At 40.2% G+C, this 27417-nt stretch overlaps 1 protein-coding gene across 1 annotated transcript; it reads right to left on the bottom strand.

Annotated features, from left to right (window-relative positions):
• Window positions 1-574: 574 nt before the first annotated feature.
• On the bottom strand, window positions 575-27417 carry LOC139474663 (chromatin assembly factor 1 subunit B-like). Its single transcript, XM_071257758.1, has 13 exons — window positions 27349-27417; window positions 25409-25531; window positions 24722-24827; window positions 23060-23086; window positions 22348-22459; window positions 21234-21337; window positions 18522-18618; window positions 15234-15491; window positions 13222-13322; window positions 12817-12868; window positions 7638-7763; window positions 3580-3811; window positions 575-1182 (listed from the first exon to the last, which is right to left on the bottom strand). Exons 2-13 carry the CDS (start codon window positions 25529-25531, stop codon window positions 820-822), a joined length of 1701 nt encoding a protein of 566 aa, XP_071113859.1. The 5' UTR covers window positions 27349-27417; the 3' UTR covers window positions 575-819.

Below are 27417 nucleotides of genomic sequence, written 5' to 3'. Positions count from 1 at the left end.
GTGTGTGTGTGGCTGCTTGTACTAGTCCGGACTGATGCCGATTTATAGTGCTAGCTCAGTGAGATACCATGCCACAGTTTAACATGAATACCCAACTCAGACATAGTATACTGACTCTGAGCCGACCAGTACTTGTTTTAGCCCCTTAGTGCTAAGGCCCTGCCTTCGGCTCTCCGGGCAGACCACTAGAGCATGAGGGAGGCGGTACAGGATCTGAAACTCTTGTAACCCATGATGTGAAAATGAAGTGAGTGTGAAACATCCCTGTATTTCAAACGCCCAATGCAAGCATTCAATAATGATGAATATCTTGATGTGAACTGATACCGTTATTTCACAAATTAAATATCTTTCTAATCGGATGACATCAATTATTTTGAGCACATGCTGGAAAAGTATCTGATTCTGAGCTCAAATAAAGAAATTCTGAATAATATTTCGCTCCACAAAACCCAATAGGCTATGAATGCAATACTCCATCCAAGCATTTAATCAAACAGACAACACAGATGGGAAAATTGAATTTTATCTTAAAAATCCATTTCACACTGACAATGTGTATAAAATCCTCCAAGATCATAAAGCACTTGAGTTGCACATCTCTTACAAATATGTCTGTCTGCCAAACTAGGAATCTGGCAATTAACAAGAAACCTTTTGTTTTTTTCAGTTCCAGACATAAACTGATTGATCTAACAGCGTGACGTCTCTCTTACGCAGAAAAAACATGCTCAAAATATGCACTGTAGATTGGCTAATCAATCTCTCCTTCGATACATCATGTTTCTTTTAGTAGTTGCGCATTTTCATAAAATAATCTCACTTAGGCTTGAGAAGGGATATTGTCTGGAACTGAATACGCTTCGGCTTACTCCCAGCCGTCGTACCACTTGAGCCAGCAACGGGTTTCACAGCAAGTCCAGACCCATTTTCAGGGAATTTCATCTGAGTGTTCAGTGGTTTCACGGCTATATTGCTACTTGTGGGGGGAACCTCGTCTTTACTCTTGTTGTTCTCAGTATCCATCTTGTCAGATGCTGTCTGAGTGTCGCCACTTCTGCTTGTATCACTGCTGTGAGACTTGTCTAAGCCAGACGCATCGTTTGTTGTGTCGTCCAGAATGAGAATAAGGTCCTCGCTTCCTGTGTCTACTTCCATTGCAGCAGTTTCTGGCGGGGATTTCTGGAGAAAATGAAAACACTGTCTGTTACATTACGGAGACTTAAAGCCCCAAGAATCAGTAACTCATGGATTAGTGAGCACCTTTATGAGACATCTTTGCTAAGACTACATTCAGAAAGTATCAAGTTCATAAGGACTTGCAGGGTGTTACAAGACACACAATTGTCTGTCCAGGGCCCACTTGCACAAAGCGATCTTAGCGCTAAGGCTATTGTAAGCCTATGTTAAAGTATGGGAGTTACGATCATCTTAGCGCCAAGACTATTGTAAGCCTATGTTAAAGTATGGGAGTTACGATCATCTTAGCGCTAAGACTATTGTAAGCCTATGTTAAAGTATGGGAGTTACGATCATCTTAGCGCTAAGATCGCCCAAGGGATGCACAATAATGTTCAGTTTACCAAACTCTTGACAAGAAAGAAAAAGATTCGGTAATTAAAACAATTATCAAATCTTACAGTACGTACACCATTTCAATCCTTCACAGGACACTCATAATTCCTGAAAGAACTCTTGAAACTAAGAGGTGCTGGTCACCTGGTTCGTCAAGGTAAAACCCTGGACAAACCCTGAAAATGTTTGTTTTGTTTGTTGTTTAACGCCGCACTCGACAGCAGTCATCATTCTGGGTATACAAAACACACAATCATTTAGACATCGTACGAAGAATACACGTTATTGTAGTCTTTAACTTGAATGTCCTCACACATTCTAGCCCACTGAGGTTTTGTTTGTTTGTTGTTTAATGCCACACCCAGCAATATAACAGCTATATGATGGCGGTCTGTAAATCTGGTCCAGACAGTCCAGTGGTTGACATCATGATCATCGATCCACGCAATTGGGATAAGATGACATGCATCAACCAAGTCAGCAACCCTGACCACCCGATCCTGTTAGTCGCCTCTTACGACAAGCATAGTCGCCTTTTACGGCAAGCATGGGTTGCTGAAGACCTATTCTACCCCAGATCTTCACAGGTCTGTTGAAAATGTAGTAACACTAGATCAACGAGGGTTATGAAATAGCTGTAGCTGACTCTGTAATCTATACAAGCAAAATTGAAGCAATGGTAATGAGTGAGTTTATACCAGTTCTGTCAAGGTGTTTCTATTTAATGTGGGAGGAAAGCCAAAAATAATGCAGGTCTCAGATTGTAACCACTCTGGTGAAACCTATTAGCATGGGTATGAAGCTGGGGTTGTGAACCAGTCCAGGGTATTTATCCTAGCAGACGGGACATAATACCGGTACCCTAGACAATCAAGGATGAGGATGCTGTTGCAAATCTTCACCTCATTTTATCAAAGACATGCTGTTCAGTATTTTTTTACTTCAGATTCCTCTCCAAATCGGTTTCATAAAATTCTTTGATATAACCCATTTTCACATACATTTTCCAGAACTGCAAGAACCTTAGATAAAATACTCTAAAAACCTGCAGCCTCGTTCCCTGCATTATCCAGGAGCCCTAGAACACACTAGGCACGAGCCCTAGATTTGTCTACTACCATTTATTTCATTTGAACATTGTCGTGCCATTTCCCTCACATTTCAAACACATTACACAGACTAAATGGATTTGAAAACATTTCGAGCACCTTAACCTTCAAACTGAAAAAAACCCAACCATTACACTGTGAGAATCATGCAACTAATATTCCTTAATCTTTATAAGTTCAGACTGTCATGGTAATAAACAGACCATTCAGAGTATCATCACATTTGGAACAGCAGTCTTTGAAGTCAAATGTTTTAGTGTTTGAAACTAAGACTTTAAAATCATTAGACATTGTCATTGCCCTTATGACAAAGATTTTAAGGCCAAAATTCAAATATTACTGGAGCAAACATCAAAGACTCCTCATTTCGAATAGTTTTATTTTAAAAAACATCAACAATGGTGGCAGATGATGGTGTCTTGAAGAAACAGTCACCGTCATGGACACAAAATGCCACCTCAATCACTGCGATATTCTTAATCCTTTTTAAAATCTGATCTTGTTTGATGTTTCTTTCTTTGCAAGACCTGTCTACTTCACTCTCTTGTCAATACATGATGTGAACTCTCAGCCCCCTCCACTCAATGTAAAATCTTCCAACTACCAATGATCAGGGTCAAATTCTCTCACAAAGTACCCGTCCATCCACTTGCTGTTGAACATTGTTTGCTTTTACAGAATTATTTTTCAGATTTCAACATTTTTTTTTCAAACTTTGGCAAGAAAGGTTTATATTTAAGTAGTACACTTGAGGTGGGCATAAACTTATAATTCTCTTCCTTTTCAAGGGACACAATCCACCTTCAATGCCTTGTCAAGACAGAATCTACGTGCCGTGTTTCTCAAGAAAAATTTCAGAAACTGGAAGAGTTTGAATGACAACTTCCGTTCATACCAATTTATCCGGGCTTGTGGTGCGCTGGGCCATCTTCGCCACTGGCTCCGTCCGCAAGCGAGATTCTGACTTGAGGTCGATGCTTGGAGCGTCAGATGAAGATTCTGAGTCCTTCACATCTGCTTGTTTCTCCTCGGGAACGTAGGGGACCCCAAGCTCTCCCTCGTCAAATGTCACCAGCGTGCAGAAGCCATCCGAAGAGGATGCCACCAGTATCCGACCATTGCTTGACCTGCAGAGAAGAGCAGTGTCAAATTAGGAGATAAACATACCGTTTTCGGTGTAGGGCTGGGTCACTTGCAGTGATGCGTCTTCAAATCATTGTTACAGTTAGAGGTGGTTATTTGGATTTGAAACTTCTGATAAGAACATGCTTGATTGTGATTGGCCAACTTCATGGTAGAATTAGACAATGGTCATTTATGGTAGCAATTTCTTTGTGAGTACTCAAACAGCTGAAAGACAGAGGTCTATCTGGAATGCTTAGTCACAATATAATGATTTGTTTGTTTGTTTGTTCTTTAACGCTGCATGTTGCAATATAACAGCAAAATGATGGTGGTCTGTAAATAATGGAGTCTGGACCAGACAATCCAGTAATTGACATCATGAGCATCGATCCATGTAAATTGTTTGTGATTTGTTTGTGCCTGTCTGTAAAATGTTAGTGACGTAGTCAGTTTTCACAGTCACCTAATCAACCTCTGACATGGAATTCAAATCTGGCAGCTGACGCCCCATTCGGAAAATAAATCAGGTTGAAATTATTTTCACAAACTTCCTTCATCAATGTGAATCCTTTAACTTAAGTTACTGGCAATAAACTCTTGCAAGTGACAGCCAAGCATCGACTTCCTAACACTGGTGTCTCCATCAACATTGCACGACCCTCTACATCTCACTGAAAACACCACTGGGTGCCGTTGTACAAAGCGATCTTAGCGCTAAGGTAATTGTCACTCCCATACTTTAACATAGACTTACTACAGTTGTAGCGCTAAGGTTGTTTTGAACAACGGCACCCAGGAACATATCAAGCACCTGCCACTCCATTGTTAATGCAAAAAAACATTTAAGGCCTTTTTAAGGCCTTTAAAGCGAATAATCACATGTTGTATAGCTCAATGTGTGACTCAAGTGAGCTTTCAAACAATTTCAGTTGGTATTACAAAACTTTTAGCAATATTTCTAGCTGCCTCAGATGGCCCCATGCACCACATCGTCAGGGACGTCAGATGGCGGCACCACATGTGCCTGTAGCATGGACGTATCATCACTGGCAAGAGTAGGTTAACACTGACATACAAACGTGACCTCATACACAGGAAGAACATGCTGAGGGGATTCTCATTTGGAATTTATTTTGATGTTTTCTTTATGCGCTGGATGCTTGTGAAAAAATGGTTTGTGGGGGACTTTTTGAGGATAATGATTTTCAACAAAAAATTATAACAAAAACAAGAAGATAATCCACATTGCTTTAGGCAAGTGTTGTATCTTCACTGGTCACTCACAGCTCCCTGTGTAAGATAGACAGCACACTTCATCTTAGATTCCTGAACATCCATGCATTATTAACCCCTCAGTAGCTCCAATATATCATGATAACTTCAGGAATATATCACAGACAACTCCAGGAATATATCACTGACAACTCCAGGACTATACCACAGACAACACAAGGAATATATCACTGACAACTCCAGGAATATATTACAGACAACTCCAGGAATATATCACAGACAACTCCAGGAATATATCACAGACAACTCCAGGAGTATATCACAGACAATTGCAGGAATATATCACTAACAACTCCAGGAATATATCATGACAACTCCAGGAATATATCATGACAACTCCAGGAATATATCATGACAACTCCAGGAGTATATCACAGACAATTGAAGGAATATATCATGACAACTCCAGGAATATATCATGACAACTCCAGGAATACATCACAGACAACTCCAGGAATACATCACAGACAACTCCAGGAATATATCATGACAACTCCAGGAATACATCACAGACAACGCCAGGAATATATCATGACAATTCCTGGACTATATCACTGACAACTCCAGCAATATATCATGACAACTCCAGGAATACATCACTGACAACTCCAGGAATATATCATGACAACTCCAGGAATACATCACAGACAACTCCAGGAATATATCATGACAACTCCAGGAATATATCACTGACAACTGCAGCAATATATCATGACATTTCCAGGACTATATCACTGAAAACTCCAGGACTATATCACTGACAACTCCAGGACTATATCACTGACAACTCCAGGACTATATCACTGACAACTCCAGGACTATATCACTGACAACTCCAGGACTATATCATGACAACTCCAGGACTATATCATGACAACTCCAGGACTATATCACTGACAACTCCAGGACTATATCACTGACAACTCTAGGAATATATCACTGACAACTCTAGGAATATATCACTGACAACTCTAGGAATATATCACAGACAACACAAGGAATATATCACAGACAACACAAGGAATATATCACACATAATTTCTTAAACTTATCACTCAGGAGCTACTTTACTCTGAGTGATGTCTGCCTCAGATGGCCCCATGCACCACATCGTCAGGGATGTCAGACGGCGGCACCACATGTGCCTGTAGCATGGACGTATCATCACTGGCAGGAACACAGGAAACAGGAGAGGACATGGAGAGTAACATTTTGCTGATGTATTGACATTCTGGGGACCACGAAACTAATATCTCAACTTGGGAGGTGAAGAACATTGACTTAAAAACACAGAAAAAACACTCAAACATCACGAAGTTGATGACGGTTCGTTTCAAAAAGCAGCAGTCTGTTTTCTTTTACAAAGAAACTATTTACAGGTTTTTATATCCTATGGGCATTTTTCTGGTGACTTTTTATGGAGTCATTAAAACATCTATGTGAAGAACACTTCACGTTATTAGAGTTTTTATAAGTGCAAAAGCTGCGCTTAAAACTCTACCCTTTGATTTTTTACCCATTTTCTCAAAAACAAGTTTAAATTAGCCAGAAACGATGGTCTCTGAGAACATCAAAAACATATCTTTCTAACACTCATAACACTTGGTCTTATCTGTGCAAGTCTGGCAAGATGGTTAGGAATATTTTACTTAATGGAATTATGTTGGGGATAATTCATTATCAAAGGGTTGTATTTAATTATATTCAATTGTATTCAAGGATCAGGAATGGTGAGGGAAGTGTGGTCTTACATCCTCTTTTAGCAATGTTATAATAACATAATAATCTGTATAGTGCCTAGTTTCCATACCATGGAGCAGTACACCATTGGAGGAACCCATGTGGGGGAACTGAACCTTGACTTTTGGGGTGACAAGCAAATGCTTTAACCACTAGGCTACCACAGCCTCATGATGAGGAACAAAGTACTACATCTATTTACAGGGGGAATGAGGGGAGAGAGACCAAACAAACGGCAGTCTCTAGGAGAGAGTCTTAAAAACAAAAATACACACATTTCGGGAGGGTCATGAAAATTTTATAATAAAATATATAGTACTTTTGAATTTTCCAGGCCGAGTCCTGTTTTGTTTGCATGTTGTTTACGCCGCACTCAGCAACATTCTATATGACAGGGGTCTCTAAATAATCGAGACTGGACCAGATAATCCAGCGATTGACATCATGAGCAACGATCCACGCAGTAGGGATTCTTTATTCAATAATATTATAATTACATTGCCCAAACTCCTAAAAATCTTTTAGCTATATTCCAGCCGTATCACGGCAGGGGACATGTACCCATGTGGGGAATTGAACCAGTGTCTTTGGCATGGTGAGCAAACGCTTTAACCAATAGGCTACCCCGTGAAATCAATAACTAAATCAAATTGTGATGTATCTTTTGGCAAAATTTGTGGTATTTTTTACTTTATCGGATTGCTAGAATTGCATAAATATCATAAAGGTTCCAGCAAATGCGTGGTTGGCGTATGTGAGTGAAACATGACCAGCCAATAGGGAGAGATTACCCACCATGTGATGTCTGTCATCTGCAGGTAGTGAGTGTTGCCGATGTAGGCGATGGGGGTCGTCTGCTGGGTGTCGTACAACAGCACCGCGTCTTCAGACACAACAGCGAACACCACGCGGTACGGTAAACTGAAACAGAATGTAACATGTGCAGACAGACTCCTGAACGATTTACTAGACTCCTGGATGATTCAATAGAATCCTAAATGATTCAACAGACTCCTGAACGATTTACTAGACTCCTGGATGATTCAATAGAATCCTAAATGATTCAACAGACTCCTGAACGATTTACTAGACTCCTGGATGATTCAATAGAATCCTAAACAATTCACTCAACTCCTGGATGATTCAACAGAATCCTAAATGATTCAACAGACTGCTGAACGATTTACTAGACTCCTGGATGATTCATTAGACTCCTAAACAATTCACTCAACTCCTGGATGATTCAACAGACTCCTAAATGATTCAACAGACTGCTGAACGATTTACTAGACTCCTGGATGATTCAATAGAATCCTAAATGATTCAACAGACTGCTGAACGATTCACAAGACTCCTGGATGATTCATTAGACTCCTAAACAATTCACTCAACTCCTGGATGATTCAACAGACTCCTAAATGATTCAACAGACTGCTGAACGATTTACTAGACTCCTGGATTATTCAATAGACTCCTAAACAATTCACTCAACTCCTGGATGATTCAACAGAATCCTAAATGATTCAACAGACTGCTGAGCAATTCACAAGACTCCTGAATGATTCATTAGACTCCTGAACGATTTAACTGGTTGCTGAGCAATTAAAAAAAATCCCAGATGATTTAACAGACTCCTCAATGATTCAATAGACTTTAAAATTCTCTCTCAAACGAAGGAAAAGGCATTCAGTGTTCGCATGAAATTTGAAAAACAAATCCCCAGTCAACCGCTTTAACATGTCAATTCAATCCAGTAAATTCATATATAACTGTAAGGCCACAGGCCCATAGCACAGAATACATGACAATGTGGAAGCGGTAAAATAATGTGACAAGGATTCATTTCTTAATAACATTGCATGATATATAAAGAGAGATATTTATATTAGAGGAGGGGGTCATGAAAAAATGTGTGTGTGTGTCAGCAGAACAAGACCAATTCCACCAGCCCACCCACCCCTACAATAAAAACCCTCTCTTACTTTAACCAAGCAAACAGAGCAGCTGGATAAAGGTAAAAAACAAGCCATTCATTTACTCAAAACTCTAAGAAATATCGCCATATGACATTGATCTGTTTTATAAATGTCCGAGATCAGAATTGCTTCAGACGGTCGCAAGTACAAGGTCACAAGTACAAGGTCGCAAGGACAAGGTCACAAGTACAAGGTCGCAAGGACATGGTCACAAGTACAAGGTCGCAAGGACAAGGTCACAAGTACAAGATGACAAGGTCACATCATATGACGGGAAGAAGCTGAGGAAGCAGCAGACTGGGTCGTCACATCTGTATTGCTTCATACTCAGATTCTGTCCTGTATATCAACATGTGTATGTCACACTGTGTACAAAAATGTTTTGTCAGAAATGTAATACAGGATACAATTCTAAAACATGACAATTCTACATGGTAAATATATAGGTGGTGCTTAACTTCTTTCCGTGTGTATATATACAATAGTTCACCAGAGCAAATCAAATTGTCAACTTATGTAGGGAATCCTGGACTTGTTACAGATGCCCACTTCAAATAAATATCAAATTGTACAAAAAGTATGTCTGATATTTTTTATAATCATTGCACCACTTATGTTTTTGAAAGAATTTCAATTCAAGTGTACTTTGAAAGGAATTTGAACGAGTTCCTCATGACATTCCAGTGCATTTCTAGGTCAAATGCTTTAATTACCAAAAGTAAGTAGTATTTTCAAGTCTTTTCATGACACTCATAAACCTCTCCAAGCCCTGTAAAGGCTGCTATAGGAAGTGGCTCAGCAAAACATAACAACATATTTCCGATACTTGGGGAACTTATATAATCTGGACAGAGACACCTTTGAAGAAGAAATAGGTACCATTCCAGGAGTGCCCATGCAAGGTAATTGGTACATCAAGTGCTATTTTGTCTCAACTGGAGATGATTTTCAAAGTGTTTTGGATTTCTTTGTCCTTCTCTTAACATATTCTTTGCTTCCAATCCAATAGATATTACAATGTAAAACTAAGTATGAATCTCTGGAGCTGACATCTGAACCAGAATTTAAAAAGTATTAATCCAATTTGGATTTTTTTACCAACATATGCCAAAGACCTGGGGCCAAATATATTTACCAAGGATTGAAAACAGTCATAAGTGTAAGTTCAACGTAGTTTGCAAGTACTTGCAAAAACAGGCAGACGCTTCACTGCCATTTCCTGAAAGCCCCCATAATCAGGCCGTACAACCGTGCACTTCACTGCTTCAGTGATGAGGATAGCTTGCCTGACTGGTAAAAGTGACTGTCGGGCAATGGTATTTTTTTAACCTCTTAGAACCAATACTGGCATGATCAAAGGCTTTTATGGTTAAAAAAAATAATATCTCATCACTCAGCTGCAGAATTCAATTAACCCATATAAACAGCTTAATGACTCCAAATTGCTGTGACCTTGGTAGTGACCTTGACTTACTTGGAATATACTTGAGCTACAATTTCAAAGTCACTTGATTGTTTATTTGAACGTACAGTCAAGTCTCGTTAATCCGACACTCATTAATCCGACAATCGGCTTTATCCGACACTAATTACGGGAACCGATTAAATCAGTGCTATTTAGACCCGTTAATCCGACATTCTCGCACTCCGACTCCGACACACCTAATTTGCAACGATATACCGAAATCACTAATCAGTCTCGTTAATCCGACACAGTGATCAGCATACTCCGTGGTCATCTGCCCGTGAGTACACAGCCAGTGTTTTGATGCGAGGCGAGTCGGCTGGTAGCTGCATATTACAAAGCTGAAGCGATAAACTTGCTTAACAATAAACAATTAATGCTTTAAATAAAGAAAACAGGATAATTCACATGCTTAGATTACCTCAATCTTATTAAAATCAGATACAAGTTCTCGCTATCGATGAGGACATCCCATTACAAGTCACGTCAGAACAACCTTTTGCGAACTATGACCTACCAATGAAATGACCAACAGGAAGTCGACGATAGCCACTTAGAAAGCAGCTTTCTTAAGCTTTGCGTACCAGTTTCAAAGTTGCGACTTCCATTCCAGACTATGCTTTTTAAAGTATTTTGAATCTGTCAAACAGTCCGACACAGTTTTTTGTGTTAAACTTTAGAGGTTGAATGATTAGAAAACATATTCCGCCAACAATTTAACATAACAATATGAATATATATTTTATATTTTTTATAACGTGTTTGAATCCTTATCTATCATGTAGTTGCCCGATTTTCGATCACGAACGTTGATACTACTAAATTTCGTTTATCCGACATACTCGTTCATCCGACACAATTATATGCAACCATCGATGTCGGATTAACGGGACTTGACTGTATAACAGAAGTTGGCAATGAATGATACAACTACTTTTCACAATTACCTTTAAGGTGACCTTGACCTGTGACTAAAAAGCCACTGACATGATGGGGTAGGATTTAAGATGCACACAAATAAAAAGTTTCATTCATGTTGAGGAAATCTTGTTTCAGACACTGAAAATGATATCACCAGGTTTTACAAAAACCTGAACGCTAACCTTGACTTCTGATTTTTCTTGACCAAAGCAGGAAGGCCCCCACCCCCCATCTTAGAGAGGCACATACCTAGTATAACACATTGATACTTTTGTATCACCACCAACTCGTTAGGGAGTTCTTTTTACCTTGTGACCTTGACCTTTTACCTTTGTTTGACATATGACAAAATGAGTGAGTGAGTGAGTGAGTGAGTTGGGTTTAACGCTGCTTTGAACAAAGTACCTTGACCTTTTACCTTTGTTTGACATATGACAAAATGAGTGAGTGAGTGAGTGAGTGAGTGAGTGAGTTGGGTTTAACGCTGCTTTGAACAAAGTACCACTTATATCATGGCGTGTCAGCTTAATGTTGGAGGAAAGCTGAAGCTATGTTGAAACCCACGAGCACGTTTATGGTGCTTAGAAACCTAGAAACATAATTGGGGCGGACGTGGATTTGAACCCACGATCATAGATTTCTGGTGTGCCAAAGGGATGAGATTATGCATAGCGAATTGCGGCACCTTAGATGACTAGACCACCTGGCCCCGTGCCAAGTGATAAAGTCATGGAAGGATATACTCTAATGACAATAACATTCAATCATAATAGGCATATCAACAATTACCAACAATTGTGGTCAAATTCTGACAAAAAACGTTATATCAATGGATGCCTTCACATTGTATTGTCCTCAACAACGAAGCACTTCAACTGATCAGTCAGCATTCGGAATGGCTAATAGCACATTGATAGTTATGAATCAACATTTCAACCCTTAAGTTTGTTTGTTTATTTGTTGTTTAACGCTGCACTCAGCAATATTACAGCTATATGACGGTGGTCTGTAAATAATCGAGTCTTGACCAGACAGTCCCGTAATTGAAATCATGAGCATCGAACCACACATTTGGGATACGATGACATGTATCAACCAAGTCAGTGAGCCTGACCACCCGATCCCGTTAGTCGCCTTTTACGGCAAGTATGGGTTGCTGAAGTACTATTCTACCCCGGATCTTCACAGGGTCTCTACCCTTAAGATCGATGGTTGTTTAACCTGCCTTGTCCTTCCGCCAGCAGTATTCCAGTTATATCAAAGTGGCCAGGAAACAATAAAAGCAATAACAATGCATCCCATGATGACCACCTGATTCTCATCTATCGTCTGCTTGCTGTTAAACGCAACACTCAGCAATTTTCTAGTTACATATTGCCAGACTGTAAATAATCAAGTCAGGACCAGACAGTCCAGTGATGGATATTGTGAACAACAATCCACGCCATCAGGGTTTAATGGCACGCTATCAACCAATTCAACCTGACCACTCGATCCATTACGTCGGCTCTTACGACCAGCACAGACTGGTGGGGACCTATTCCAACCCGGGCATATACAGCCTACTTTGTCAGGGAATCCCTGATGGGGAAAACAGACATAGATGACTCACCAAAATAATGTGGAATATTTCTCCCATTCCTTAAGATCGTTGTTTTCTTGGTCTACAACAATGAATCATTTGAATCAAATTAGTCATATATATCAAACAGTTATAAAATGCACCCAAAAATAATATCAATTAATTCTGACACTTCTTACACAAAATCACAGGAGCAAAGACACATCATCAATTACCTCTGTTCTGGGCCAATAATCCTGACTATAAAAGTTTCACCATCAAGTCAATCTTTTTGTCAAACATTTATAGATACAAAATAAAAAAGAAAACTATTTCCCTCTTGACACTGATAAATTGACTCCAAGGGATGCGGTGACTTTGATAAATGATGTTCTTGTACAGGAGCAAAAGGTCTGATCCTGATTATTGTACAAAATATAAATCAAGATTTCTTACCCTTTATATTTTTATTATCAACTTTCCTCAGTTCAAAGAGTTGAGGGCATGGTCGGACAGCAATTGTGGGCTTCTGTGGACTTTGTAAGTACAATGCTGGCCTGTGAAAAATGATAGTTTAATTACCGTATTTGACAGAATAAGCGCCCACAGCTATATTTGCTAATATATTGGCTAGTGAACAATCCTAATTAGCACCCTTCGGTTGATCAATGTACACAAGACTTATCTATTCGTGTGTAATATGCTCTCATGTGTAATATGCACCCTTAATTATGAGCAATTAAATTCTGGAAAAATATATCTGTCATATATAAACATTTCAGGCTGGCAGCATAAACCATGAAATTGACCATCTTTCAACTCTGTGTTTTTCGCCAAAATAATATTCTAATAAGAGCCCCTATTTCTAATTTTGAGAGAGCCCTGTGCGCTTATTACTTTGAATACGGTATTTGATATAGGATACACAACTAGATTCAACACTGTGTGTGTGTGTGGGGGGGGGGGGGTGAGTGCGTGCTTGTACTAGTCCGGACTGCTGCCGATTTATGGTGCTAGCACACTGAGATACCATGCTGCAGTTTAACATGATACCCTACTCAGACACAGTATACCGACTCCGAGCCGACCAGTCCTTGTTTTAGCCCCTTAATGCCGAGCGCCAGACAGGGTAACAACAAGTACCATCTTTTAACGTCTTTTGGTATGATGCGGCCGGGGATCTACTAGACCACGGAGGCGGTCTCACCTATGAAAGAAGTCATGTACATATAAGGTCATCTGGACCAGTGCCACTGAAACAGCCCTAGTCTTTCATAATACTCCCTGGGGCTGTCGGGTAGCCTAGTGGTTAAAGTGCTCGCTCGTCACGCCGAAGACCCAGGTTCGATTCCCGACATGGGTAAAATGTGTGAAGCCCATTTCTGGTGTACCAGGCCGTGATATTGCTGGAATATTGCTCAAAGCGGCGTAAAACCATACTCACTCATACTACTCCCCAGACATCTGTATCACATCAGTTATAAAGAGTTTCTTTTAGGTTTTAACATGTTTACATCTTATAGTGAGATTTTCTATTAGTCAGTCGTTCCACTAGTCCTCATTACTTCTTACAGGTCTTTGTCCAGTGGACCAGCAGTTTTGTATTGTATTTGTTGTTTGTTAACTCATCACTCAGCAATACACCTGCCTTATTATCCGGTAGTCTGTAAACATTCAAGTCTAGACCAGACAATCCAGTGATTAATATTATGAGCACTGATCCATGCCATCGGGGCAGAGGACACGCAATCAACCAAGTCAGTGAGTCTGACCACCCGATCCATTTAGTCTTCTCTTATGGGTGAGTGAGTATGGTATTATGCCGCTTTTAGCAATATTCCAGCAATATCACAGCTAGGGTCACCAGAAATTGGCTTCACACATTGTACCCATGGTGGGATTTGAACCCGGGTCTTCAGCGTGACGAGCGAACACTTTAACCACTAGACTACCCGACTGCCCCTCTTCTCTTACGACCAGCATAGGTTGCTGGGGACCCATTCTCAGCAGGAATCATCACGAGGCACTTTGCATTGTTTTCACCTAAAGCTAAATGTAAAAGTACAGTCCTAGGCTAAAACAAAATAATAAAAATAATAGTCTTGGTTCTCAGGCACCACCTGTATCATCATAAAGTCTGCCACATGTTTCGTTTTTATTTCCCTTTTAATTTTTTTTTATAAAAACCCTAACACTTAAAAACAGTGCGATCCCAAGTAGCACACAGTTACTTCCCTTTACATGCACACTGCTTGACTGCACATCTTGTGTTTTGGTCCAGGCAGCAATAGGAGTAGGGAGGCCCTTTCGCAGGTTGTTGGTACACAATGGTTTATTTGGTTACATACTAGTTTGAACAAGCAAAAAAAACACAAAAAATAATGCCCGCCCACACTATATTTGCAAAAGTCATTGCCTGAGAACCAATTCTTTTATTTTTTTAAGGCCTATATATGAATGTTCCCTACTTTGAAAGACAGTTCCTTGTGAAGATGAACGTAGCGTTAGTGACTTTGTCTCCTTGCTCCACACATCCAGCAGGCGTGATGAGAAACTGGCCGTCTGGAGAGAACGCGAGGCGGCGGAAGAAGGACCCCATGGTGTCGTCGTGGTACATCCTGAAAGGCTTCTGTTTCACTTCCGGGTCGGAGGTCGTGGACGGGATGAGCATCTTGGAGGTGTTGTGGACACAGGTTTTGCTGGTCATGTTGTACACCCGGCACGACCTGGCATAGAAAACATAAGACTGAAAAAGTGTTCCAATTTGTAGATCTTATCAATGATTAATCTTTTTATGGTTTCAGTTTCCAATCTACATGATCAAGAGGTGAGGTGAGGTGAGGTGAGGTGAAATTGGATTTAATGTCGCTTCCAAGATTATTGCACTTATATAGCAACGTGCATGCACGTGTATGTGTGTGTGTGGCTGCGGCTGCTTGTACTAGTCCGGACTGATGCCGATTTATAGTGCTAGCTCACTGAGATACCATGCCGCAGTTTTACATGAATACCCCACTCAGACACAGTATACTGACTCCGAGCCGATCAGTCCTTGTTTTAGCCCCTTAATGCCGAGCGCAAGACAGGGTAACAACAAGTACAATCTTTTAACGTCTTTTTGTATGACGCGGCCCAAGATCGAACCCTGGACCTTCCGCTCTCCGGGTGGACGCTCTACCACAAGACCACAGAGGCGGTCACATGATCAAGAAATCAATCATGAAATCTCATGAAATATCAACCAATTCCCCAAACCACTGGAAAACAACATGGCCACCCTGCTATTAGTATTGGTTTGATCTTGCTTTATATACTATCGACAAAAAATTAGGGAACCTATGAAACACTAGTGAACGTGTAATGATGATAAATGTCTGTAAAATTAATTTTGGCGTGAAGATCATTTGGTGTGGCCATCGTGTTGGGCAAAATATGTGACACCTTGCTGGCATACTGTTGATAAACTACTACATGGTGGCCCTTGGCATTGCCTGCCATTCTGCCTGAAGAGTTACCCAAAGCAGGTGCTGGGTCTCTCGTGTATATCCTACAAACGCTGTATTTGGGACAAGTCAGGGGACTTAGTGGGCCAGTCCAATGTCCGTGTGCCTTCTTGTCGGAGATAATCGGTGAAGACCTGGGATCGATGTGGTCTGGCATTGCCATCTTCCAGTTCAAAAGTTCTGCTGATAATTCTAGCAAATGGAACAATGACAGGACGCACAATGTCATCAATATATCACTGGCCAGTCAATTGTCAATTCATAATAACCAAATCAGTTCGCCAGCTATGTGTGATACAGCCCCACACCATGACACTACTGCCCCCATACGCCTCCTGGTCAAGAATTGTTGCCCTGCCATACCGCTCGCCGTGACGTCGCCAATGTTTTCTACCATCTGTGAATCGGAGGCAAAACCTTGCTTTGTCTGTATACACGGTGTAACACCATTCGCACACAGCCCCACCATGGTTCACCCTAATCTTTGCTGCCTATGGTAAGCTGTTACCAGAGCTACAGATAAGCAGCGTATTTACGTAAAATATCCCCCCAAAAATATTCAAAACCCAATTACTTTCAATTAACTTGCTACAGAAACTCATGCATTAAATGAAAAACTCAAATGTATAAAAACAGCTTGCGTAAATTCGCAATGAAGCTTTTTCACCATGTGTACAAAGGACCTAATTTCCAAAACGCAATTACGAGTTACTTTATGAGTCACGCCTATGTATTCAAAATAGTTATATACATCCAAAAACATTATTACATTTTTTAACATCTAAAAATGTTAACTAATTTTGGGAAAAACCCAAGAGTGTGACGAATTGATGAGTGAAAAAATATTGGTTACCCAATGAGAAATGTAATAGCCCAATTAAAATAGAAACCATTGAGTAAAAACTCAATTGCTCAAAACTTTATATGGAACTGTGTGTTAGGGTCACATGCTTCACAGGGCGCCTCGCTTTTCAGGCTGGCTGCACAGAGCTGGCTCTTAACGGTAGATGTTGAAATTCGCCTTCCTGTTATTGTACAGAATTCTCTATTGCAAATAGGAACAGATTTTAATCTTTTGCATAGTGCAATTAATGTAGTGAAACAATCTTGTCTAGGTGTCGTTTTTTTAGGCCTGCCTTGCCCAGTTCTCATAGCAACGGGGGCGGTCGGGTAGCCTAGTGGTTAAAGCGTTCGCTCGTCACGCCGAAGACCCGGGTTCGATTCCCAACATGGGTACAATGTGTGAAGCCCATTTGTGGTGTCCCCCGCCGTGATATTGCTGGAATATTGCTAAAAGCGGCGTAAAACCAAACTCACTCATTGCAACGCCACCCGTTTGATGGTTCTTGTCTCACAATCGAGAAATTACACTTTTTGATTTGCTACACACAGGCAACTTCTGACGTCACATCCACTCTCCTCTATCGTACCCCTAATTCCTATTTTGTCTGTTCATTGAGATACTGTCTCACAGGCATTTTTTAGCATGTGCTTAGCTCAATTGCATTAGTGGTTGTGAGTTCCCCTATGGGCGCACACATTGTGTGTATTACATGCTGTTCACGTGAAATTTCATTCGGATTAGATGTTGCGTTCATATGCAACGCCACAGTAGTGTAAATGTACACCTCAACAATAGCTACACTGAAATCATGGTCCCTTACATTTTGTTGGTAGTATACACAATTGTTTTGGCCAGTTATCTGTGAAATTCAGTGCTGTATTAGAGAGAAAATATTTTCAGACATTACAGATGATAGTCTGGGCCCCGTTCCACAAAGCTATTGTAACTACAATCAATCTTAGAGACTTCAGTCGATTCTAAAATTGTCTTAGCTAAAGTTTACAACCGTTCCACAAAGCGATCTTAGGGCGATTGTAACTTTACAAGTTCTTAAGTAGCCGATCTTAACAAAGATCGGAATCTTCAGCCATGAAGATAAGAAAGTTTCCGTTAGAGTGGTCTCCCTTGATCATGTTTAGCAGACAACGCATTTCCTTTAACACCATAATAAAAGTCGCCATCTTTGTTGTTATGGTACAATATTTAAGATCAATTTTAGCAATCCTAAGTTGGTCCGGAGCAACTTACCATTTTGATCTAAACTTACAACTCTCTTAGTTAAGATTGCTTTGTGGAACGGGCAGCTGATCGTAACAAAAATTTAAGATCGCATACTTAGTGAGTTACAATCAACTTAGCCCTAAGATCGCTTTGTGGAACGGGGCCCTGATCAGTTTATGATGACTTACCGGTCACTACTGAGTGTGGCAACAAATTCATTCAGGGGGTCAAGCGCCACACCCTGTACAAAACTTTTGTGGTCATTGAACAAAGCTAGCTTGCAGTCTGAAAAAGTGTAGAGAGAAAATAAAAATGCATGATTACCATTTTCTGTTATTTGATGTAGTAGGCACCATTACCCTCCCATCCCATCACTGATTAAATAAAATCAACCAACTTAACCATAACATTTGACAAACAAACATTATTGGAGTAAAGAGTGAGTGAGTGAGTATTGTTTTACATCACTTTTAGCAAAATTCAGGCAATATCAGCTGACACCAGAAATGGGCTTCACACATTGTACCAATGTGGGGAATTAAACCCGGGCATTCGACATGACAAGCTAACGTTTTAACCACAAGGCCACCCAGTGTCCATTGGGAGTCCATTGACATGAATGATGAAAACTGAGTGAGTGAGTGAGTGAATATTGTTTGTTTGTTGTTCAATGCCGCACTCAGCAATATTCCAGCTATATGACGGCAGTCTGTAAATAATCGACCAGGCAATCCAGTGATTGACAGCATGAGCATCGATCCATGAAATTGGGATACGATGACATGCATCAAGCAAGTCAGCAAGCCTGACCACTCGATCCCATTGGTCGCATTTTACGGCAAGCATAGGTTACTGAAGACCTATTCTATCCCGGTTGCGAGTGAGTGACCGGTTCTTTACGGGTTGTGAGTGAGTGAGTGAGTGAGTGAGTGAGTGAGTGAGTGAGTGAGTTGGGTTTTACACTGCTTCTAACATATATAACATCACATCAGTGGACACCAGATATTCATTGCTGGGTGAGCAGAGGCAGATAGCAGACAAAGAAACATGGGATGGCTGGCAACAATGGGCACATCTTGTGGACAAATCATGGGCGTATACTTTGTCCACAATAATACACACTGTCTAAAAGCCACCTTTACTGCTGTCCCAGAGTATAGCACTGTTGTCCACAATAATACACACTGTCTAAAACCCTCCTTTACTGGTGTCCCAGAGTATAGCACTGTTGTCCACAATAATACATGCTGTCTTAAACCCACCTTTACTGTTGTCCACAATAATACACACTGTCTAAAACCCACCTTTACTGGTGTCCACAATAATACACACTGTCTAAAACCCTCCTTTACTGGTGTCCACAATAATACATGCTGTCTAAAACCCTCCTTTACTGTTGTCCACAATAATACACACTGTCTAAAACCCACCTTTACTGGTGTCCCAGAGTATGGCACTGTTGTCCACAATAATACACACTGTCTAAAACCCACCTTTACTGGTGTCCACAATAATACACACTGTCTAAAACCCACCTTTACTGGTGTCCACAATAATACATGCTGTCTAAAACCCTCCTTTACTGTTGTCCACAATAATACACACTGTCTAAAACCCACCTTTACTGGTGTCCCAGAGTATAGCACTGTTGTCCACAATAATACACGCTGTCTAAAACCCACCTTTACTGGTGTCCACAATAATACACACTGTCTAAAACCCACCTTTACTGGTGTCCACAATAATACACCCTGTCTAAAACCCACCTTTACTGCTGTCCCAGAGTATAGCACTGTTGTCCACAATAATACACGCTGTCTAAAACCCACCTTTACTGGTGTCCACAATAACACACGCTGTCTAAAACCCACCTTTACTGGTGTCCACAATAACACACGCTGTCTAAAACCCACCTTTACTGGTGTCCCAGAGTATGGCACTGTTGTCCACAATAATACACACTGTCTAAAACCCACCTTTACTGGTGTCCACAATAATACATGCTGTCTAAAACCCTCCTTTACTGGTGTCCCAGAGTATAGCACTGTTGTCCACAATAATACACGCTGTCTAAAACCCACCTTTACTGGTGTCCACAATAATACACACTGTCTAAAACCCACCTTTACTGGTGTCCACAATAATACATGCTGTCTAAAACCCTCCTTTACTGTTGTCCACAATAATACACCCTGTCTAAAACCCACCTTTACTGCTGTCCCAGAGTATAGCACTGTTGTCCACAATAATACACGCTGTCTAAAACCCACCTTTACTGGTGTCCACAATAATACACACTGTCTAAAACCCACCTTTACTGGTGTCCACAATAATACACCCTGTCTAAAACCCACCTTTACTGCTGTCCCAGAGTATAGCACTGTTGTCCACAATAATACACGCTGTCTAAAACCCACCTTTACTGGTGTCCACAATAACACACGCTGTCTAAAACCCACCTTTACTGGTGTCCACAATAACACACGCTGTCTAAAACCCACCTTTACTGGTGTCCCAGAGTATGGCACTGTTGTCCACAATAATACACACTGTCTAAAACCCACCTTTACTGGTGTCCACAATAATACATGCTGTCTAAAACCCTCCTTTACTGGTGTCCCAGAGTATAGCACTGTTGTCCACAATAATACACGCTGTCTAAAACCCACCTTTACTGATGTCCACAATAATACATGCTGTCTAAAATCCACCTTTACTGGTGTTCACAATAATACACACTGTCTAAAACCCACCTTTACTGCTGTCCACAATAATACACACTGTCTAAAACCCTCCTTTACTGGTGTCCACAATAATACACACTGTCTAAAACCCTCCTTTACTGGTGTCCCAGAGTATAGCACTGTTGTCCACAATAATACACACTGTCTTAAACCCACCTTTACTGGTGTCCCAGAGTATAGCACTGTTGTCAACTGACCCTGAGATGAGGTAGCGGCCATCAGCTGACCAACATAAGTCATATACGTCCTCCAGATGACCTCTGAGGGAAGAAACATGAAGCATGAAGCAAACATTCATAACACTGGAAGGGAGACAGCTCTGTTGCAAATGATCATCAATATATTGTATACAATATTGTTTTTAACAGATTTCAGCATTGATCATGTTGATTTTTCAAATATTTTTTATTGATAATTTACCAACATTATTATCATCATCAACAATATGCTGTTTGGGTGTCCTCAGACCTTTATGCTGAGGAGAACTGATCAGAGCAAAATATCTGGGGCCTGTTTCACAAAGCCATCGTAGCGCTACGACTACCGTAACTCCTATACTTTAACATAGACTTACGACCGTCTTAGCTCTACGATCCCTTTGTGAAACGGGCCCCTGATTTGAATGAGATTGACTTCAATCTGGAATTGGTTTGGAAAATTCAAGGCCTTTTCAATGCAGATGATCCATCTTACTTTCTATTCAAGGCAAAATCTAAACTGAATGACTTCAGAAGCCAAATCTCAAAAGCCAAGACCTTGAATCTCAATCCTGTGCAAATCTTGTTAACCGTGCAAACCAAATCCAGACGTCAGTTGTATACAGATTACCCGAAGCTCTGCAGAACAACAACATCTTGTTCTCTACCAAGAGCAGAACAAGTGTGGCATGAGCTTCAATGAAGAGCTTCACATATTTGTATTAATTCACCTCTACTTTTAGAACATTTTGAAAGAAGGATAAACTGTCACCCATGCAAGTGCTTTCAACAGTCAAAGGGGGATAACTCTGCAAGGTACTATTGCTGAAATGATTCTATACACGTGTGAATGTTTAGAAAAAACAACGAAACCTTCTTTCCTTCCATTATTTCTTGTTATTTATCATGTGTTATAGATATTTTGGTCAATCCACAAAGACGGAGGAGAAAAGAGTTTCTCAGGCTTAATGTGATGGTAATTTCCTAATAATTAGACTCTTTTAAACACAAACACAACAATCCATTCCAATAATTTGGTATTGACAGTCTTTGTGCTGGTCGTCCTTCCTTACCTAAGTGTTGTCGTGGCAACCCACGTCTCTTTATTATCTTCATCCTCCTCCTGGAAGATGTTGTTTGCAGGGGTGGGCGTATCACTCAGTCGCCAGAACAATATCACATTGTCTGCAAGTACATTTCACCATGAAATTAGAGAATGTAAATCGTCAAACTGATATTCACTTCAGTCTCCGAAAGTAAACATGAAAGTCAAGGGCTCCTTGTCTTAGCCCTGGTGTTAAACAGAGAGATTTAAGGGGTCCCTAGATTCAGATGCAGACGTCAAGGACCCCATGCAAAAATTGAACAGTAACACACACCCCCCCCCCCCCCCCCCCCCCCACACACACACACACACACACAAACACACAAAATTCAAACAGAAGCAAATCATAATATAATCATGATATATTTGTTTTGTTTGTTTGTTTGTTGTGTAACGCCGCACTCAGCAATATTCCAGCTATATGACGGCGGTCTGTAAATAATCGAGTCTGGACGAGACAATCAAGTGATTGACAGCATGAACATCGATCCACGCAATTGGGATCGATGACATGTATCAACCAAGTCAGTGAGCCTGACCACCCGATCCCGTTAGTCGCCTTTTACGTCAAGTTTGGGTTGCTGAAGGCCTATTCTATCCCGGAATCTTCACGGGTCTCATGATATATGATCAATTTACAGTAAAATATTTCCTACTTAGAAATTAAAGAATAAACATACCATCTCCAGCCGAGGCCAGTGTGTCCCCTGAAATTTAAAGAATACGAACTCAGGACAAATGGAAATATCAGTGTGAGAAGATCACTGGTCATGGCGCTAGTTCCATCATAAATCTATCACTACTATTGGAACAATATCACAGTTCTATTGGAAAACACTTACACAATACAATCAGAATACCATCAAAGAACTATTAGAATACTCTCACAATACCATGAATACTACCACAATGCTAGATACTATTGATATATTTTCACAATACAATTGGAAAACTATCACAAGTACTATTGCAATACTAACACATTACTGTCACAATACTATCACAGAACAATTGGAATACCATCGGAACATTCTCACAATACAATTGGTATCCTATAACAATATCATCGTTATACAATCACAATACTTTCGGAATACTACCACAATGCCATCACAATACAATTGGTATACTATCACAATACTATTGGAAAAATATCACAATACAATCGGTATACTATCACAATACAATCGGTATACTATCACAATACTATCGTATATTATCACAAAACAAGGGGTATACTATCACAATTTTATGGGAATACTATCACAAACCTATTTGAATACTATTACAGTACTTTCGGAATACTATCACCATATTTTCAATATTACTGCTTATTGTGTCCAAAGGTGATGAAAATCATAAGCTTCTGTACCTGGCTTGTGGCCTTCAGTCATCAGAAGTCTTTTAGGAGATGTGCTCAACTGGTTCTCTGTGATGAGTCTCAATCTCATTAAAATCAGATCTTAGTTCTCGCTATCGCTAAACAAAGATCTGAGGACACTCCATTACGGGTCACATGAGAACAACCTTTCATCCAACCAATCAAAGCGTCGCTTACCAGATCATTAAAGTGACAACCGGAATGTGTTTTCTAATCAGGCAACCTTGAAATATTTAACAGTGGGTATTCCGAACGACAGTTACGGGTTTCATGATTATATCCATACAATCTAGGCAATCTATAAGCCATTCCAGAATGTTCTTTTTATCAGTTTTAACATTTTTAATTGAGAATGTCAAAAAATGTTTCGAATCGTAGTTGCCAGTTTGAAACTAGGGTCGTAGAGCTCGAGAAAGCTGTCTTCTGATTGGCTAATGTCGATTTCTTGTCAGTCATTTTAATGATCGGTCAAAGTTCAGGAAAGGTCGTTCTGATGTGACCCGTAATGGGATGTCCTCAGATCTTTGTTTAGCGGTAGTGAAAAGTAAGATCTGATTTTAATGTGATTGTGATGAGTCTCATAGTTCCGGCTCAGTGTGCAAATGTTAATTTATGCCACTGTCAGCAATTTTCCAGGCATACAATAATAAATAATAATGAGTTCGGGCTACACATATCAGTGGTTGACAGCATATGAACATCAATATATCAATGGAGTATGATATCTCACAATGAGCCAAGTTGCACTTTGTAACCTCTCAATCTTCAGTTTGGTTGATCATAGTCTTACCACAACAAATGGGTGCTGGGCCTACCCCTTGAATCCAGATGGTCTACAGGCCCAGAATCCACTGTCATGCAGCACTCAATGCAGCACACAGTCATCTCAACTGAGTGACTTGATGACTTCAAACTAGGACTAATTCCTCAGATAACTGTAACCGTGAAAACCAAAACTTACCATCAGGGGAAAATCTGCAGACATTGACTGAGCGTGTGTGTCGTCGGAGGTTGGAGAGAAACTCGGTTTCTACTTTGCCTTCCTTGTCCACCTTCACTTGCCACATCTGAAATTGTCAGAGAAAGCTGCCTTCTGATTGGTCATGCTATTGGTCGGTCAAAGTTCGCGCAAGGTTGGTCTGACGTGACCCGTAATGGGATGTCCTCAGATCTTTGTTTAGCGGTAGAGAGAACCAAGGTCTGATTTTAATGAGATTGTTAAGTGCATCTGCCAAGGATAATTCTAGGGTGGAGCCTTGTGCTTTTAGCCCCTAAATTTGAAAAAAGGCCCACATTTCCAAATACAATACATTTTAACATTGTGCTGTATAGGCGTACCTCTGGAATATTTAACAAGGGCCCATGTCAGAAAATTCCCAGAGTCTGATCTAATGATGTATTCACAGCTCTTTGCAAACATAGTGACACTACTTACTACAGCAAATTCAAGAATCAGAAGGAAACAATATAAGAAAAAAAGCTGGTATTACTTGATGACATCACCTAAACATGACATATCAGGAATGATGGCATCTCTCTGTTGTAATGACAATCTACATTATTGACAACTTGGATGAACACCGCAACTGCTGAGCATGTCTTGTGTCACCAGACGAGTGTGTTCAGGGTCACTAGATGAGCATCTTACCCTGATGAGCTTGTCGACGGAGGCGCTGGCAAGACGTTTGATGGTTCTGTCCCCTGGCTGGAAGTCGATGCTATAGATCGGCTCCTTCCCATGCCATGATATCTCGGGTGTTACGACTTTCATCTATAACCATGAAAAACAGAAATAAGTATGGCTATATGAATCTATATTTGTCACCATGGTCACTGTCCAACTTGGACCAGCATCCTGATTCCCAAAGCGGGTTGTGGTACTTTTCTTTCATTAAGTCTTCCTAGCTTGCTCCAATGAAAAGTTTATAACCTATATGTTTAGACTAATATTTATTGGAAAGGAAACTTTGTTTGTTGTTTAACACCGCATTCAGCAATATTCCAGCTATATGATGGCAGTCTGTAAATAATCAAGTCTGGACTAGACAATCCAGTGATTGATATCATGAGCATCTATCCAAACAATTGGGATACGATGACATGCATCAACCCAGTCAGCAAGCCTGACCACAAGATCCCGTTAGTCGCATAATAAGACAAGCATGGGTAGCTGAAGACCTATTCTAACCCGGATCTTCAAAGGTTGGAAACAATACTAAGGCTGGACAACAGCAAACACATCTAGGATTTACTCAATGTACGTGATCTAGACTAGTAAGTTGTCAGACTTTCATTTTTGTGGAAGCCTCGGTGGCTGAGTGGGTTAGATCGCTGACTTTGTGTGCTGGCGATTAGGTGCCTCACTCTGGCAAGTGTGGGTTCGAATCCTGGACGGGACTCAACCCAAAAAAGTACGAGAATCTGTACTTTACTAAGACAGTGTTATCCCAAATATAACATTTGTTACAGTATAAATAAAAGGTGAACATATATATGCTCTCTGCCTCATGGTATTCATTCATCTGATGAAGGAGTAAGCATGTACTCCGAAACGTTGTGTTCCTCATAATAAAGAAGTTGACATCCATAAATTCTCTTCCTCATGTGTATCACTTCTAAATGCCTTTCAAAAACCTAAAGGTGAACAGTTCACAAATATTAAGTTATCTATCATCATGATTATACCATACTAAGCAAAAGGGATTGGGCATATGTGAAAAATATATGTACATTCATGATTGACTGAAATGGAATTGTTCAAATAAGTGTTAATGCATTTCATCGTGTAAGATTGAAGTGCTTAAGATAGAGAATGCAGTTTCACATCACACTCAGCAATAGGCTATTCCAGCAAAATGTCACAGCAGCCTGAAAATAACTGAGCAGGCAAACCAGTGACTGAAAGCACAAGAAACTCCATATAGACACCATTTTGGCATGGAATGTAGCTGGTGATAACTTCTGACAGTGTTGATTGTGTGAAGTTTAAATCACTTTTAGAGCAATCACTATCCTAGCAGGACATACAAATATTGAGGGTGTTACTAAGCGACAAGGTAAATTGGTTTGAATGTCTCTTGCATTAATTTGGTAAGCAAGGATTATATCCTACCTAAATATTATCCCTGGGGACGTTTTACTGCAGTATATACTATCCTACCTTTGTGCTAAAACGGGTATAGGTTCAAATTCACCAGGGAGAATCATCCTGACACAAGAGAATTTCATCCCTGGGATAAAAAATAGGGTAGGATAATATTCACTCTCATACATTCACCCCAAACGTGATAGTTCATCAATATGTTCATGTGTATAATTGACATCAGCTGATTATGTACACTTACTTTAGTCTGTCCGTCAGTTAACATATAGTTAGGCATGCATGTGCTGAACATAGATGTTTGTTTGAGAATCTGGAAGAAGTGTAATTTCTTATTTTGTTAGATAGGCTAGATAAGAATTTTGGTGTTCTGCACATTAATTTACGAAATCTTAGAGCTTGTTTCCAATTTAACAACATAAAAATACACATATATGTAGAACATCAGTATGAACCACCAACAATAATCTTCTATGAATTACTGGTACCTTTAAAACGGTAAAATAATGTGTCCTTATAGATTTCTTGCGGAAAAGTTTGTTTTTGTTTTTATTTGG

This window comes from Haliotis cracherodii, unplaced genomic scaffold, assembly GCF_022045235.1.
Source record: "Haliotis cracherodii isolate W230 unplaced genomic scaffold, xgHalCrac1.p SCAF_3, whole genome shotgun sequence".
Taxonomy (NCBI): domain Eukaryota; kingdom Metazoa; phylum Mollusca; class Gastropoda; order Lepetellida; family Haliotidae; genus Haliotis; species Haliotis cracherodii.
This window is presented reverse-complemented; position numbering and strand designations above follow the sequence as displayed.